The sequence below is a fragment of the Cnephaeus nilssonii genome (genome assembly GCF_951640355.1).
Source record: "Cnephaeus nilssonii genome assembly, chromosome: 15".
NCBI classification, from domain to species: domain Eukaryota; kingdom Metazoa; phylum Chordata; class Mammalia; order Chiroptera; family Vespertilionidae; genus Cnephaeus; species Cnephaeus nilssonii.
In genome coordinates, this window is record NC_137086.1 from 65217389 (window position 1) to 65231586 (window position 14198).

The 14198-nt window shown below is 55.1% G+C and overlaps 1 protein-coding gene across 3 annotated transcripts in view; it reads right to left on the bottom strand.

Moving 5' to 3' along the window:
• NCK2 (NCK adaptor protein 2) overlaps positions 1 to 14198 on the bottom strand; it is a 152788-nt gene that overhangs the window by 18426 nt on the left and 120164 nt on the right. For all 3 annotated transcript variants that reach the window (XM_079792638.1, XM_079792639.1, XM_079792640.1), the window contains exon 4: positions 3403 to 4121. In XM_079792638.1, coding sequence (XP_079648764.1) covers positions 3403 to 4121 — 719 coding nt within the window. The remainder of the gene's footprint in view (positions 1 to 3402; positions 4122 to 14198) is intronic.

The window sequence follows — 14198 nt, forward strand, 5'->3', positions numbered from 1 at the left end:
GGGAGGAGGAGAGGGTGGGAGGTTGGCCGGCTAGCCGGCCGCCCCAATCGGGCCCGATCAGGGGCAATTGGCTGACGGGCCCCGCCCCCGATTGGGGTTGGGGGCTGATTGGGGGCAGGGCTGGCCATGGGGAGGGGCTGTGGGTGGTATCTGGTTGGCCACACCCCTGAATGGGGTGGGGGTGCCAATCAGGGACGAGTGGCCTGGGGGAGGGGCCATGGGTGGTTGGCCAACCGGCCCTGCCCCTGATGGGGTGGGGGGGCCAATCTGGGGTGAGGCCGGGGAGGGAGAGGGGCTGCAGGAGGATGGCGGGCTGGCCCCGCCCTCTATTGGGGTTGGGGGGGCAATCAGGGGCAGGGCTGGCAACGGGGGAGGGACTACAGGCTGATCAGGGTGGTGGGGGCCCATTGGGGGCATGGCCAGCTGGGAGGAGGGGCTGCAGGACGTTGTCTGGCCAGCCCCGCCCCCTATTGGGGTGGGGGTGCAATCAGGGGTGGGGCAGCCAGGGGGAGGAGCTGCAGGAGGTTGGCTGCCCAGCCCTGCCCCCCATTGTGGGGGCCCACTCTTGATTGGGGTAGGAGAGTACGATCAGGGGCAGGCCGGCAGGGGGTAGGGACTGCGAGGTTGGCTGGCTGGCCCCATCCCCTAATCGGGCCAGTTCGCTGGCCTTACTGGGTGTCATGGTGACCGGTCATTATGGCCGTTATGGTCGCTGGCTTTTTATATACACTAGAGGCCTGGTGCACGAAATTCGTGCACGGAGGGGGGTTGTCCCTCAGCCCAGCCTGTACCCTCTCCAATATGGGACCCCTCAAGGGATGTCCGACTGCCCGTTTAGGCCCGATCCTGGTGGGATCGGGCCTAAACGGGCAGTCGGACATCCCTCTCACAATCCAGGACTGCTGGCTCCCAACTGCTTGCCTGCCTGCCTTCCTGATTGCCTCTAACCGCTTCTGCCTGCCAGCCTGATCACCCCCTAACCACTCCGCTGCCAGCCTGTTTGCCCCCAACTTCCCTCCTCTGCCAGCCTGGTTACCCCTAACTGCCCTCTCCTGCAGGGTTGATCACCTCCAACTGCCCTCCCTTGCAGGCCTGGTCCTTCTCAACTGCCCTCCCTTGCAGGCCGGGTGCCTCCCAACTGCCCGCTCCTGCTGGCCATCTTGTGGTGGCCATCTTGTGTCCACATGGGGGCAGGATCTTTGACCACATGGGGGCAGCTATATTGTGTGTTGCAGTGATGATCAATCTGCATAGTACTCTTTTATTAGATAGGATAGAGGCCTGGTACAGGGGTGGGGGCCAGCTGGTTTGCCCTGAAGGGTGTCCCTGATCAGGGTGGGAATCCCTTGGGGCGTGGGACGGCCTGAGCGAGGGGCCTGTGATGGTTTGCAGGCGGGCCACGCCCCCTGGCAACGCAAGCACAGGCCCTGGTATCTGGAATTTATTTTCCTTCTACAATTGAAACTTTGTAGCCTGGAGCGGAGCCAAGCCTGGGGCTCCCTCCGCGGCGGCAGCCATTTGTGTTGGGGTTATAATTGAAACTTTGTTGCCTTAAGCGGGTGGGCCCGGCCAGGGTGTGCGGAAACCTTTGCTTCCCCTGTTGCCGGCGGCAACCCTGGCCTGCTCTCTCAAGCTCCATTCTGCCGCCATTTGTTTGAATTTGTTTACCTTCTATAATTGAAACTTTGTAGCTTGAGTGGAGGCTTAGGCCTGCAACGGCTGGCAGAAAGCTTGGCTTCCTCTGTTACCTAGGAAACCTTGCTCTCTGTGGCTGTAGCCATCTTGGTTTGGGTTAATTTGCATACTCGCTCTGATTGGATGGTGGGTGTGGCTTGTGGGCGTGGCTTGTGGGTGTGTCGGAGATATGGTCAATTTGCATATTTGTCTATTATTAGATAGGATAGATTGCTTTTCCAGGGCTTCCTCTGAACTTCTGCTCAGAAGAGTTAAACGTGCTGCCGTGTGTCATTCTTCTGCCTCGAACAGATCTAAGGAAGCTGTGCACAGAGCTTACGTCACAGGAGAACCAGGTGATGTGAGGTCCTGCCAGGGATGATGAACTCTGGCAGCTGGATAAGAAACCTCAGAGTTCAGATTTCAGAGGCAGTTAGCGATCAGGCGTGCGTGCGTGCCCAAACACATCCAGGGAGGCCGCTAACCCCACAAGCTGCCGACACCACGACGGTCTGATTCCCACCACTGTGGGCTCCTGCGGCCTCAGAAAGGAACACGTCAGGCTGCCTCTCGAGTCTCTGACGGGAAAAACATTTCTGTGGCCTTAACTCCTCACAGATCAAGCACACGAGTCTTGACTCTGCACACACTACCTGTGGCATCAGCCTTTTCAGAGGACAATCACAGCACACAGCACACACTTACTAGTTGTATAGTTTGCACTTAAAAACCTACACGGAAGCCTGCCAGCACCAAGGCAATGTAGTCACAATGAACTCTATCTATAGAACTCTTATTTTTGTTTTTTTTTGGGGGGCAGGGGTGTCTAACTATATGGAAAGTGTTTTTGCAAAGAGACCTGCAAAACCAGTTGAGTATTTCCATAACACTCACACATGTGCACACACACGCACATGCACACACAGGCATGATCCTGGCCCAGTTCCTCAGACACATCCCCAAAACACGGACCCCAAATTTGCCGACTGCTGGCACTGCCCCTCCTGCAGGCCAGGCGGCCTCAGACCCCGCGTTCACACACACGAACTCATCTCGCTCCGGAACTGCCTTTCCCTTCCGTCCTGTTCACAAATGCTCCCAAAGCCACTCAGAGGTGCACGGGGTGGTGGTGCCTGCGTCACAGGCGGCCTCAGGATGACACGATGCACATGGCTTACAAAGAAAACCCAACCCACAAACGCTGCGTCAGAGACCCGTGCCCGTCCGGCTGCGAGCAGCTGACACGTCTGGGACCCAGAGTGGAGACAGAGTTAACCACAGGGCCTAGGAGCGGTCACTAACAACGGGAAACGGAGAGAACACGATGTTTAGGTCTGCAGAACAGAAAGGGGAAACCTTGGTAAAGGGAAAAGCCGCCTTCACGAAGTAAAAACGCTCTCACCTTCCACCTGAGAGTGCGTCTCCTGGGGATACGTGGCGACCGTGGAGCGAGGCCCTACACGCACTGCGGACTTGGTGCTCGGAGCCGCATCTCACACGGGGACACTGGCCCGTCCTGCTCACCCGTCTGAGGAAGAGCCCCCGGATGCTCTTGCTAATTCCGGTCTGTTCACACAATCCGCACAGGAACGGTGCACAGCTGCCACACTGCACTGTACACACATGGACACACAGGCACACACACGCACACACGTACACACACACACATTTACTGTTTCTCCTGGAACCTCCCGGCGCCGGGCCGACCTCACGCCCCAGGTCACTTACCGAGGACTCGCTGTCCCTGATGAGGAAGTCACCCTCGCGGCCCCGCTCGTTGAGGGCGCACTCGGCCTGGTGGCGGGTCACGTTCCCGTAGTACCACTCTCTGCCCGCGAAGCGCCCGCTGCCCGCGGGCCCCGGGTAGCTGATCTGCGGGGTGTGAGACGGGGGCAGGACAGGCCCATCGCTGAGGACCACCACATAGTTTTTGGGGACAAGGCCGACCTGCCCCCGGGCGTTTTTGCACTTCCACCACTCCGGGTCGTTTTCTGGCTTCTCAATCACCTCCATGGTCTCTCCCTTCTCAAAGTTGAGCTCCTCCTCGGTGACCGAGCTGAAGGGGTATAGCGTCTGGACCACGTGCAGAACCCGCGCTCCCTGGCCATTGCTCACGGGCGCGCCTCGCCGCAGGCTCGGGAAACTGGGGGACTCCGCGGCCGCCTCGTCCACCTCCTCCAGGACATAGTTGGAGGGGAACCAGCCAATCTGCCCGTTGTAGCTGCCACGCCACCAGCCATCGCTGCACTTCTCCATGACGGTGACGCGTGACCCCTTCACCAGGGACAGCTCGTCCTCCCTCTCGGCCACGTAGGCGAACTTGACGAAGGCCGGGATGTTGAGGTCGTAGATGCGGTCGGCGCCCCCATTGGCAGGGTACTCGGCATCCGTGCTGGGCGTTGGGGACGCGTCCCTCGCGCTCGTCTTCCTCTTGGTCTTGCCCAGGCCTGTGGAGACACAACGGGGGCTCAGTGGGCACCGGCGCCTGCAGCCGGCGCTGCTGGGCATCGTGGGCATCCTGCTGCCACCTCCCTGCCCATAACACTCAAGGGGGAAAATCCGCCCGTCCGGTGTGCCTCAGCGGTTAAACGTGGGCCCATGCACCAGGTCACCGGTTGGACTCCCGGCCAGGGCACGTGCTCAGGTTGCAGCTGATCCCCAGTAGGGGCGTGAAGGAGACAGCTGATCTATGATTCTCTCTCATCAATGTTTCTCTCTCTCCCTCTCCCTTCTCTCTGAAATCAATAAAATGTAAAAAAAAAAAAAAAAAAAAAGAGGGGGGAATCCACCCTGGTTACAAACCAGGGTCCCTATCAGGAAAGTCACATGCTGATGGCTGCAATGAGCACTTGCCAAGGGACTACAAACTGAGAATTGCTAAAACTGATCTCTTAAAAAAATGCTAGAGTAACGGCAGCACAAAAGATAACAAAACAGTAGAAAGTTAATATCCTTCCGAAATGACTGGAGAATTCCTGTGCCACTCAGAAAAAGAAGGTGTAAAGGCACAGACAAGAAGTACTCACATCCTTGTACTGGGCAGCAAGTTGGACTGACTGGACTCAAAAGACCGGTTCTAGGAAGAGTCAGGTCCCAGCGAGCACAGCTTGCACCAGCAGGCCGCTCTGCCGCCTCCCCTCGGGCCAGGGCGCCTCTCCGCCATCCTGGGACCCGTGCCCTCCCGGGGCTGCCCCTGGACAGAAGCCCGTACACTCTCCTTTCTTCTCATCTGGCAACTCTTTTCTTTCAAAACAAGGCTCATTTCCCACACAGGCTGTGATGAAGGCAGAATTTTTCTTATTGTGACCAAAATCCCACTTAGTGGATCATAAAACCCATCTGGTGGGTTGTGACCAGCCTGTGTGTGTGTATTGCTTTTTTCTTAGGGGAATAAAATGCAAAAACCTGACAGTGCATCAAATACAGTATTGTTGCTTCCGGCATACATGTGAGTGAGTGAGGGTTGTAATGTGAAACTTATTTTTTCCAGAGCAGGAGGAACAATCTGAAAAGCCCTATGGCAAACACGCTTTACCCTGGCGAGAATGCACGGGATTCTGAGCCTCTGGAGCCGGGAGCCTGGGGGAGGGCGGCACGGCGGGCTGAGGGGGGCACGGTGGGGCTGAGGGGGGCACGGCGGGGCTGAGGGGGGCACGGCGCGGCTGAGGGGGGCACGCGCGGCTGAGGGGGGCACGGCGGGGCTGAGGGCTGAGTGCTCCTGGGCTGGGGGCTGGCCACGCTCCTCAGTCTTCCAGACAGTCGGCTGTTACCACCTCTATCGGAGTCATGAGCAGATTCTGATGGTGTGGAAACTGCAGCCATTGCAGATTTTTAAAAAAATATATATTTTATTGATTTTTTACAGAGAGGAAGGGAGAGGGATAGAGAGTCAGAAACATTGATGAGAGAGAAACATCGATCAGCTGCCTCCTGCACACTCCACACTGGGGATGTGCCCACAACCAAGGTAAATGCCCTTGACCGGTATCCAACCTGGGAACCTTGAGTCCGCAGGCCGACGCTCTATCCACTGAGCCAAACCGGTTAGGGCCATTGCAGATTTTTATTTTATTTTACTTTTCCAAACGACACTAAAGCACTTTAGCAGGTGGCTTGCAGTTCGCTCTCCTTTTACTCCTTAGACTGGAGTAAAGACAGGATGATCCCACGCACGGCTGTGCTCTGCTCCGGGCTGAGCAGCGGGTCACCCGCCGTGCGGGCAGCTGGGCGCCGCCTTCCAGAGCAGACCCGCCCAGGCCTAGGCTTCTGCTGCCCGCGGCACATGCCAGTTTGGCGTCACAGCGGAGCCAGGACACTGAAAGGCACTCGGGCGGCCGGTGAGGTGACAGCACGGAGAGGTGGAGTGGCTTTCAAGTGAACACATCAGCTCCTGAAGCTCTCCACGCCCACGGCTCCCCGTGGTGCCCGGCGAGTGCACGCGAGCGCGTGGGGAACGCAAGAGCAAGCCAGCCGGGACATCGCACCAGGTCAGAAAGTGATTTCTACTTAAGAGTTAACTTGCTCACATCAAAACGTGAACGTCCAAGTCTTAGAACGGATCCTTTATGCGAGTTCCAACCTCGGAGGGTTCGCCCGGGCCCCGAGAGCGTGGTGACCCTCAGCTCCCCGACCCGAGGCAGCAGTTCACGGGACCCCCCCTCAAAGGCTCAGCGCTGCGCACCTCAGAAAGTGCTCCCCACCCTGAAGCCGAAACCTCCGGGCAGAGTCCAGTTACTGGTAACAAACATTTCAAGAAATCACATTTAAAAGCAACTTTTTAATGGACCTTTGCAAACTTACAACAAAAGCCACATGAAGAAAATACCGATGGAAGATCAAGCTTTGGCATCTTCACCAGGACGTAGAGGTGTCAAGACCACAGAGCAGACACAGAGCTCAGCATAACACGCTGAAGGCACGCGCAGCGATTTAGACGCACATGCTGCTCTGTCGGCTGGCCACCCTGACTCTGGGAGAGCGAGAGCAACGAGGCGGGCTCTCTGCCCACGTGGAGTTTATTTTCTCCATCAAGACTGGACGTTGCACATAGCAGCCACACCACGGGAAACGGACCTGTTTTGCTCTAACGTGACCTCAGAGTCCCTGAGACCACGCGGGGTGGGCCTGGGGGCGGTCACAGCAGTGACTGAGCAACAGCCTGGGGAAATCCGCGCTGGGTGCTCTGGGGCAATGACTGCGTCTCTGTGTCGCAGTTTCCTCACCCATCAGTGTGGGCGATGACGGCACTGTGCCAGCCGGCTGCGGCTGCCACACAAAGCCAGACTGGGGCTGGGACAACAGAAACGGACCTTCTCACACGTCGGAGGGCTAGAAGGAGAGGAGGGCTGGTTCCCGCGGAGGCCTCCCTCCTTGGCTCGAGATGGCTGCCCTGTGTCTTCACATGGCCGTCCCTGCGCGTGTGTGTGCATGCGTGTGCGTGTGCATGTGCGTGTGCTCTCATTTCCTCTCCTTACCAGGTCGCACTGGATCAGGGCCCACCACAAAGACCTCGTTTTAACTTAATTACTCTTCAGAGCCCTGCACCAAATACAGTCACAGCGGCTTCCCGGGGAGGTGGACGTGAACGTGTGGATTTTCGGGGTGTAGCAGCCGACGTCAGGGACCTGATTTGGAGTCTATGCACCCAGCACAGGAAGTGCTCTAGGGCGATAAGAATCACTTTTATGAACAGCCGGGGCTTCGCATTCTCTCTCAGAACAGCCTTTTACCGGAAGAGGATGCAGTCCCTTCTGAGTGCCCGTGGCCTGGCCCTGCCAGTGCCCGAGAGCCACCAAAATAGAAAGTGCCTGTCAGGAGTGTGGGACCTGGGAACCTTATTCCACGGGGCAGCGTCATCTGTAGCTGCTGCTGCAGTGACATCCAAGAGACAGGTGTCGGCACAGGGAGGAAGCCGACCTTACGGACACCCACAGGCCCAAACCTCACAACACTCCTGTGCAGCGTGGGCCTCCCCCCATTTCAGATGGAGAAAGGTCCTAAGGGAGGTCTGGGAACTGGCCCAACACACACAGCGGAGGCACCGATCCGCGCTCCCGACAGAAACGGCCAAGCACACACAGCGGAGGCTCGGACCCGCACTCCCGACAGAAACGGCCAAGCACACGCAGCGGAGGCTCCGACCCGCGTTCCCGACAAACGGCCAAGCACACAGCTTGGTCAGAGGCTGATGTGCCGCAGGCTCTACGGGCGATGAACGTGGGACTCTGAACTGGGGCGCTCTGACAACGCCCCTGGCCCCCCCCCAAATAGCGAGGAACCCTGCCTCTGATTCTAGGCCGTGAAAATGGCCCTGTGCCTCCAGGTGGAAGTGGGGCTGAGGGTGAGGGAATCATGAGTAGCCATGTGACCACCGCCATGTCTCAATGTGGAACAGGCCACATGCGTGTGACAGGGGCAGCAGTGCTGCTGTGTGTCCGAGGAGAGGACACGTGGCCCATCAGCCTGAGCCCCAGATGACCCCACGTGTCTGGGCTCCAAGCAGCGTCTCTAATTTGAAGGAAAATCTGTTCCCTCGCAGGGCAGCCTGCCGTCCCCACTCCCCCCGTGTGTATTTCCATTAACTTCTTCTCCTTCGTTTCTTTTCCTTTAACGAAAGTCACACCACCTACTTCTCTGTTGTAAGAAAAATGACTGGAACTCCAGCGTGTTTTTAAGAAGGACCAGGTGAATTTTTTTCTCTTAAAACTTTATGTATTTTCCCAAAAGGAGAGGCGAATCCGCACACCCCTTTGCGAAGTCTCAGGCCACCTTTATCCCTGGAAGTGAACAGGAGTAACCATCCTGCCGCCCAGAAGCCCCCGCTGAGCAGCTGGTGCTCACACCCTCTGCACCAGTTTTCCGAAGAACATACTTTCCAGCACTTCCCCTTGGGGGCTGCCCATCTTGGCCCAACTATGACGTCCTGTGTACCGGGGCCGTGCACGGGAAGAACTCCCAGGATGGGCCCGCGTGGCCTGGCCGCACCCTCCCCCCACCCTCTCCTCGCAGGTCCAGGAGCCGGACCCGGGCAGCTCCAGTCGGCACACGCCGTGGCGGCACAGACCCGCGCTGGAATGCCGAGCACGGGGGAGCAGTAGCGGGTTTTAGCGAGATTCGGGGCTTCAAATGACATGCTTTTTTCGTTAGTTGTAGAGTTTACCATAAAATCACCCGCACAGGAGCTGTTCCTGCAGCGGCGTCGCACAGTCACTTCACGAGTGAGGACATCCAGAAGGCGAGCATCCACAAGCCTTCCCGCCCGCCGCCCTCTGCGGAGCGATGCTCCTCCACAGCTTCTCAATATGCACAAGCTGCAACAGCTTTGCACGAAGAAAGAACAAAGAAGGAATGGAAATCACGTTTAAAAAGAGAAAGTAGGACACGGTCTCATGTGGCATGAGCTCAGGAGTGACCAGGATTCTAACTTCTACACTGGTTAGGCTCTGCAAACATTCCCGTCCCCTCGAATCTACAACCATGAAATTGTGGCATTTAAGATCCAGAAGAAATCTTACACTGCTCAGCTGCTTCAGGCTGCTGCTGTGGGAGTGGCCTGGGGTCCTGTGTGTGCTGCCCCAGAGACCGGTGGGCAGAAGACCCCAAACCCCTTACCCCAACATGCCCCCAGCAGCTCCAATGCCAGGGGTGCTGGCCAGGAGGTGCCGGGCAGTGCGCTCCTCAGAGGAGTGGGTGAAGGTCTCTGAGAGGCCAGACCCCAGGTCCCCAGGCCAGTCCGCAGCCAGGCTGGCAGCAAGGGCGCGGCCCGAGGATGGGCTGCCTGCACAGCACTAGCTTGTGGCCCAGGAGGACATAATAAGCTCTTTGACGGAGCTCCCTCCATCACTGTCACATTAGAGACCAGCCACAATGTGTGCAATGAACTTTATTTGCATCTATACTAATAAAAGGGTAATATGCTAATTAGACCGGGAGACTGGACATCTTCCTACCTTCCGACTTCCTTCCCCAAAAGCCATGGTGGTGGGGGCCGAGGCAGAGGTGGTTAGGGGTGATCAGGCCAGCAGGTAAGGGCAGTTGGAGGCCATCAGGTGGGCAGGGAGGGCAGTTGGGGGCTATGAGGCCGGCAGGGGAGGGCAGTTGGGGGCCATGAGGCCGGCAGGGGAGGGCAGTTGGGGGCCATGAGGCCGGCAGGGGAGGGGAGTTTGGGGCCATGAGGCCAGCAGGGTACGGCAGTTGGGGGCCATAATGCCGGCAGGGGAGGGCAGTTGGGGGCCATGAGGCCGGCAGGGGAGGGCAGTTGGGGGCCATCAGGCTGGCAGGGGAGCGGTTAGGAGCCAGCAGTCCTGGATTGCAAGGGGGATGTCCGACTGCCGGTTTAGGCCCGACGGGGCCTAAATGGACAGTCGGACATCCCCCGAGGGGTCCTGGATTGGAGAGGGTGCAGGCTGGGCTGAAGGGATCACCCCCCCCCCCACCCGGTGCACAAATTTCATGCACTGGGCCTCTAGTATAATAATAATAAATAATGTGTGCACCAACAGGAATGCTACTTCTTACTCTGTGAGCAGACAGCATAATTTTAAATGACTAATAGCTGAGTTGAATTTAACATTACAGGCATACCTCCTTTTATCGTGCTGTGCTTTACTGCACTTCAGAGGTGTTGCATTTTTTACAAACTGAAGGCAAGACCCTAAAAGACTCAGACTACTCACTTTATTGCATCGCTCACTTTATTGCAGTAGTCTGGAACCAACCCTGCAACATCTCCGAGGCATGCCTGTGCACTTGTCAGCTTTTGTGAAAGTTTGTGGCACCAAGCTACTAAATCTCTGACCCTGAGTTACCTTCTCTCTGACAACAATAAGCAATTTTAACATTCCTGAATAAAATTACATGCATGAAAGGCTGAGTTCTAACAAAAGTTTGACTGTGTTATCCATGTTAATGGTAATGATTTTAAAGTCAAAATCTCTCATGTGCTCCTTGTAAGACCAAGGAATGGTAAACAGACGACTTTAAAATATGCTCTGTCAGCTTCCAGTGTAGTTCTGCAGATTTAAGATGCAGTCAGACAAGTTTGATCATTCAGAAATATACTCAGGCCGATTCACTTAGACTTGATGCACGAAAAGGGGGCCGCAGGTAAACCTGGCAGGCTCAGGGGAGGCCTGCGTGGCAGCCTGACAGACTCAGAGACCAAAAGTAACCACACGGGTGGTGTGAAATTAAAACTTCCGAACCAAAAGCAGAGCATGGTGGGGAGTCAGTCTTTACTGTGACTGAGCCTGCTCAGTGTCTCTTTGCATCTAAGATGCCTCTGGAATGTCAGTAACCCCTTTGTCCAGACCCCTCAGGACACACGCACCAGAGCAGGAGACTACTGAACCCTATTGTTACTCTGTCCCGAATACTATCTGTATGAGTAGTAAATGTTCACTATCCCGTACCCCCAATATAAAAGTATGTGTCTCTCTGTTTTACTCTTTATCCAATCCCAGAGGTTTCCCTGCTTTGCTTTCCCCTGTCCCCTTAATTGACCATCAGTGGATTGCATGCAACCCCCTTACACCTCCTTCTTTGACTCTAATCTACACTAATAAAAGAGAAATATGCAAATTGCCCGTACCTCTGTGACACCCACCAGCCAATCAGGAGTGAGTATACTAATTAATCCAACAAAGATGGCAGGTTAATTTGCATATACAGGCGTGGAATGGCAGGGCGGGGTGGGACTCCTGCTATGAGGGGAAGGGCAGGGGGTGGAGGGAGCTACAGGAGCGGCACTCCAGCCGGAACGGAGAAGACTGAAGGCTCCAGCCGGAGCGAAGACAGAAGGCGGCGGCCAGAGAGAAGGCCTGGGTGCCAGGTGCCAGAGGAAGGAAGGCCTATTGCACAAATCTTCGTGCAACGGGCCTCTAGTGTATAAAATAAGCTGCAAAACTGCCTTCTCGGGAGCATTTTCTTAATCCCTTAAGATTTTGCTTTCCAGCAATTGCTATCAATTTGGCTCAAATTAACTCATAAAAACTCTCTACCAGACAGTATCCAGTTTTAGGAGCTCTCGGCAAAGACATTTTATTTTTGTTACTAACTGATCTGTAACATGAACCACCTTTAACTAGAAAGCTTTCTTGTACTTAAAATGCCAGTTATACTAAGTTAAGAATACAGGTTATTAATTTGTGGGAGTTCCCCCAGTTGAGTTAGGACCTATTATTAAAGTCATCTAAAAATTACAAAAGGCTTTTGTTATTAAATGCTAAGAAGATCTGACAAGATTTGATTAAGGTATAAAGTAACTGAAATAAGTTTTCATATCAGAGTTAGAACATAATGTTTGGCTTCTAATGGCTTTCCATCCTACATAATAAAAAGGTAATATGCAAATTGCATCACTCCGCTACGCCCACAATTGGGCCAGCTGGAGGCGCGGGGGGCGGGACTCAGGGTGGCCGATTGGCTGGCAGTAGGACTGGGGGCGGGGACTCGCTCCTCCCCGCCCCCCGCTCCTCTCGCCGGCCTAAACGGCCGGCGCTGCTGCAGGACCCATGGGGCCGGCGGAAGAAGCCAGTGGCGGAATTCGGGGTGGCCGATTGCGTGGCTGCCGGCACCAGTTTTCCTCTGGCCACCCCCCAGATCAGAGCGCTTTCCGAGACCCGCCCTCAGCCTTCAGGAGGCACTCCGATCAGCGGGTGGCCAGAGGAAAACTGGTGCTGGCAGCCAGGTGAAGGAAAGTCTATTGCACAAAACTTCGTGCAACGGGCTTCTAGTATTATTATATGTGTATATCCTCTCTAATAAAATGGTAATATGCAAATTAACCATCACTCCGCTACATAAGCCACGCCCACCAGTCAAGCCACGCCCACCAGCCAATCAGGGCGAGTATGCAAATTAACCCCAATCCAAGATGGCTACAGCCACAGAGAGCAAGGTTTCCCAGGTAACAGAGTAAGCCAAGCTTTCCATAGCCGTTGCAGGCCTAAGCCTCCACTCAAGCTACAAAGTTTCAAGTATAGAAGGTAAACAAATTCAAACAAATGGCGGCAGAATGGAGCTTGAGAGAGCAGGCCAGGGTTGCTGGCGGCAACAGGGGAAGCAAAGCTTTCCGCACACCCTGGCCGGGCCCACCCGCTTAAGGCTACAAAGTTTCAATTGTAGAAGGTGAATTAACTGCCACAGAAATGGCTGCCAGAGCCCCAGGCTTGGCTCTGCTCCAGGCTACAAAGTTTCAATTGTAGAAGGAAAATAAATTCCAGATACCAGGGCCTCCCTTTGGGTTGCCAGGGGCCGTGGCCGGCCTGCAAACCACCACAGGCCCCTCGCTCAGGCCGCCCCACGCCCCAAGGGACCCCCCACCCTTATCTGTGACACCCTTCAGGGCAAACCAGCTGGCCCCCACCCGTGCACCAGGCCTCTATCCTATCTAATAAAAGAATAATATACAGATTGATCATCACTGCAACACACAATATAGCTGCCCCCATGTGGTCAAAGATCCTGCCCCCATGTGGACACAAGATGGCCACCACAAGAAGGCCAGCAGGAGAGGGCAGTTGGGAGGCAACCGGCCTGCAAGGGAGGGCAGTTGAAAGGGATCAGGCTTGCAAGGGAGGGCAGTTGGAGGTGATCAACCCTGCAGGAGAGGGCAGTTAGGGGTGACCAGGCTGGCAGAGGAGGGAAGTTGGGGGCAAACAGGCTGGCAGGGGAGCAGTTAAGCATCAACCAGGCTGGCAGCAGAGTGGTTAGGGGGTGATCAGGCTGGCAGGCAGAAGCGGTTAGGGGCAATCAGGAAGGCAGGCAGGCAAGCAGTTGGGAGCCAGCAGTCCTGGATTGTGAGAGGGATGTCCCAGATTGGAGAGGGTACAGGCTGGGCTGAGGGACAACCCCCCCCCCCCCCCCCCCCGTGCATGAATTTCATGCACCGGGCTTCTAGTAATTTATATTTAGTAAAAACTAGATATGCTGGCAAGATTCAGAGAATATCCAGTTCTAACATTTATGATAAAAATATTTCAACATATAAAGGGGAAAACCTCAAGTTTACTAAACTTAAGATTTTTTAAAGGATGACCATTTAAGATCAATGCATTCAACCTCACTAGCTGCTAGGGAAATGCAAATCAAAACTACAATGAGATACCACCTCACACCTGTTGGAGTGGCCATTATCAACAAGACAAGCAATAACAAGTGGTAGAGAGGTTGTGGGGAAAAGGGAACCCTCATTCACTGCTGGTCAGAATGTAAACTGGTACAACCACTATGGAAAGCAGTCTGGCGATTCCTCAAAAAATTAAGAACAGAGCTACTGTATGACCCAGCAATCCCACTCCTGGGTACATACCTGAAAACCTCGAAATCATGTTTTCAAAATGATATATACACCACTATGTTCCATGCAGCACTATTCATGGTGGCCAAGACATGGATAAAGAAGATGTGGTAGCTATACATGATGAATACTACTCAGCCATAAGAAAGGATGAAATCCTGCCATTTGCAACAACATGGATGGACCTTGAGAACATTATGCTAAGTGAAATAAGTCAGGCAGAAAA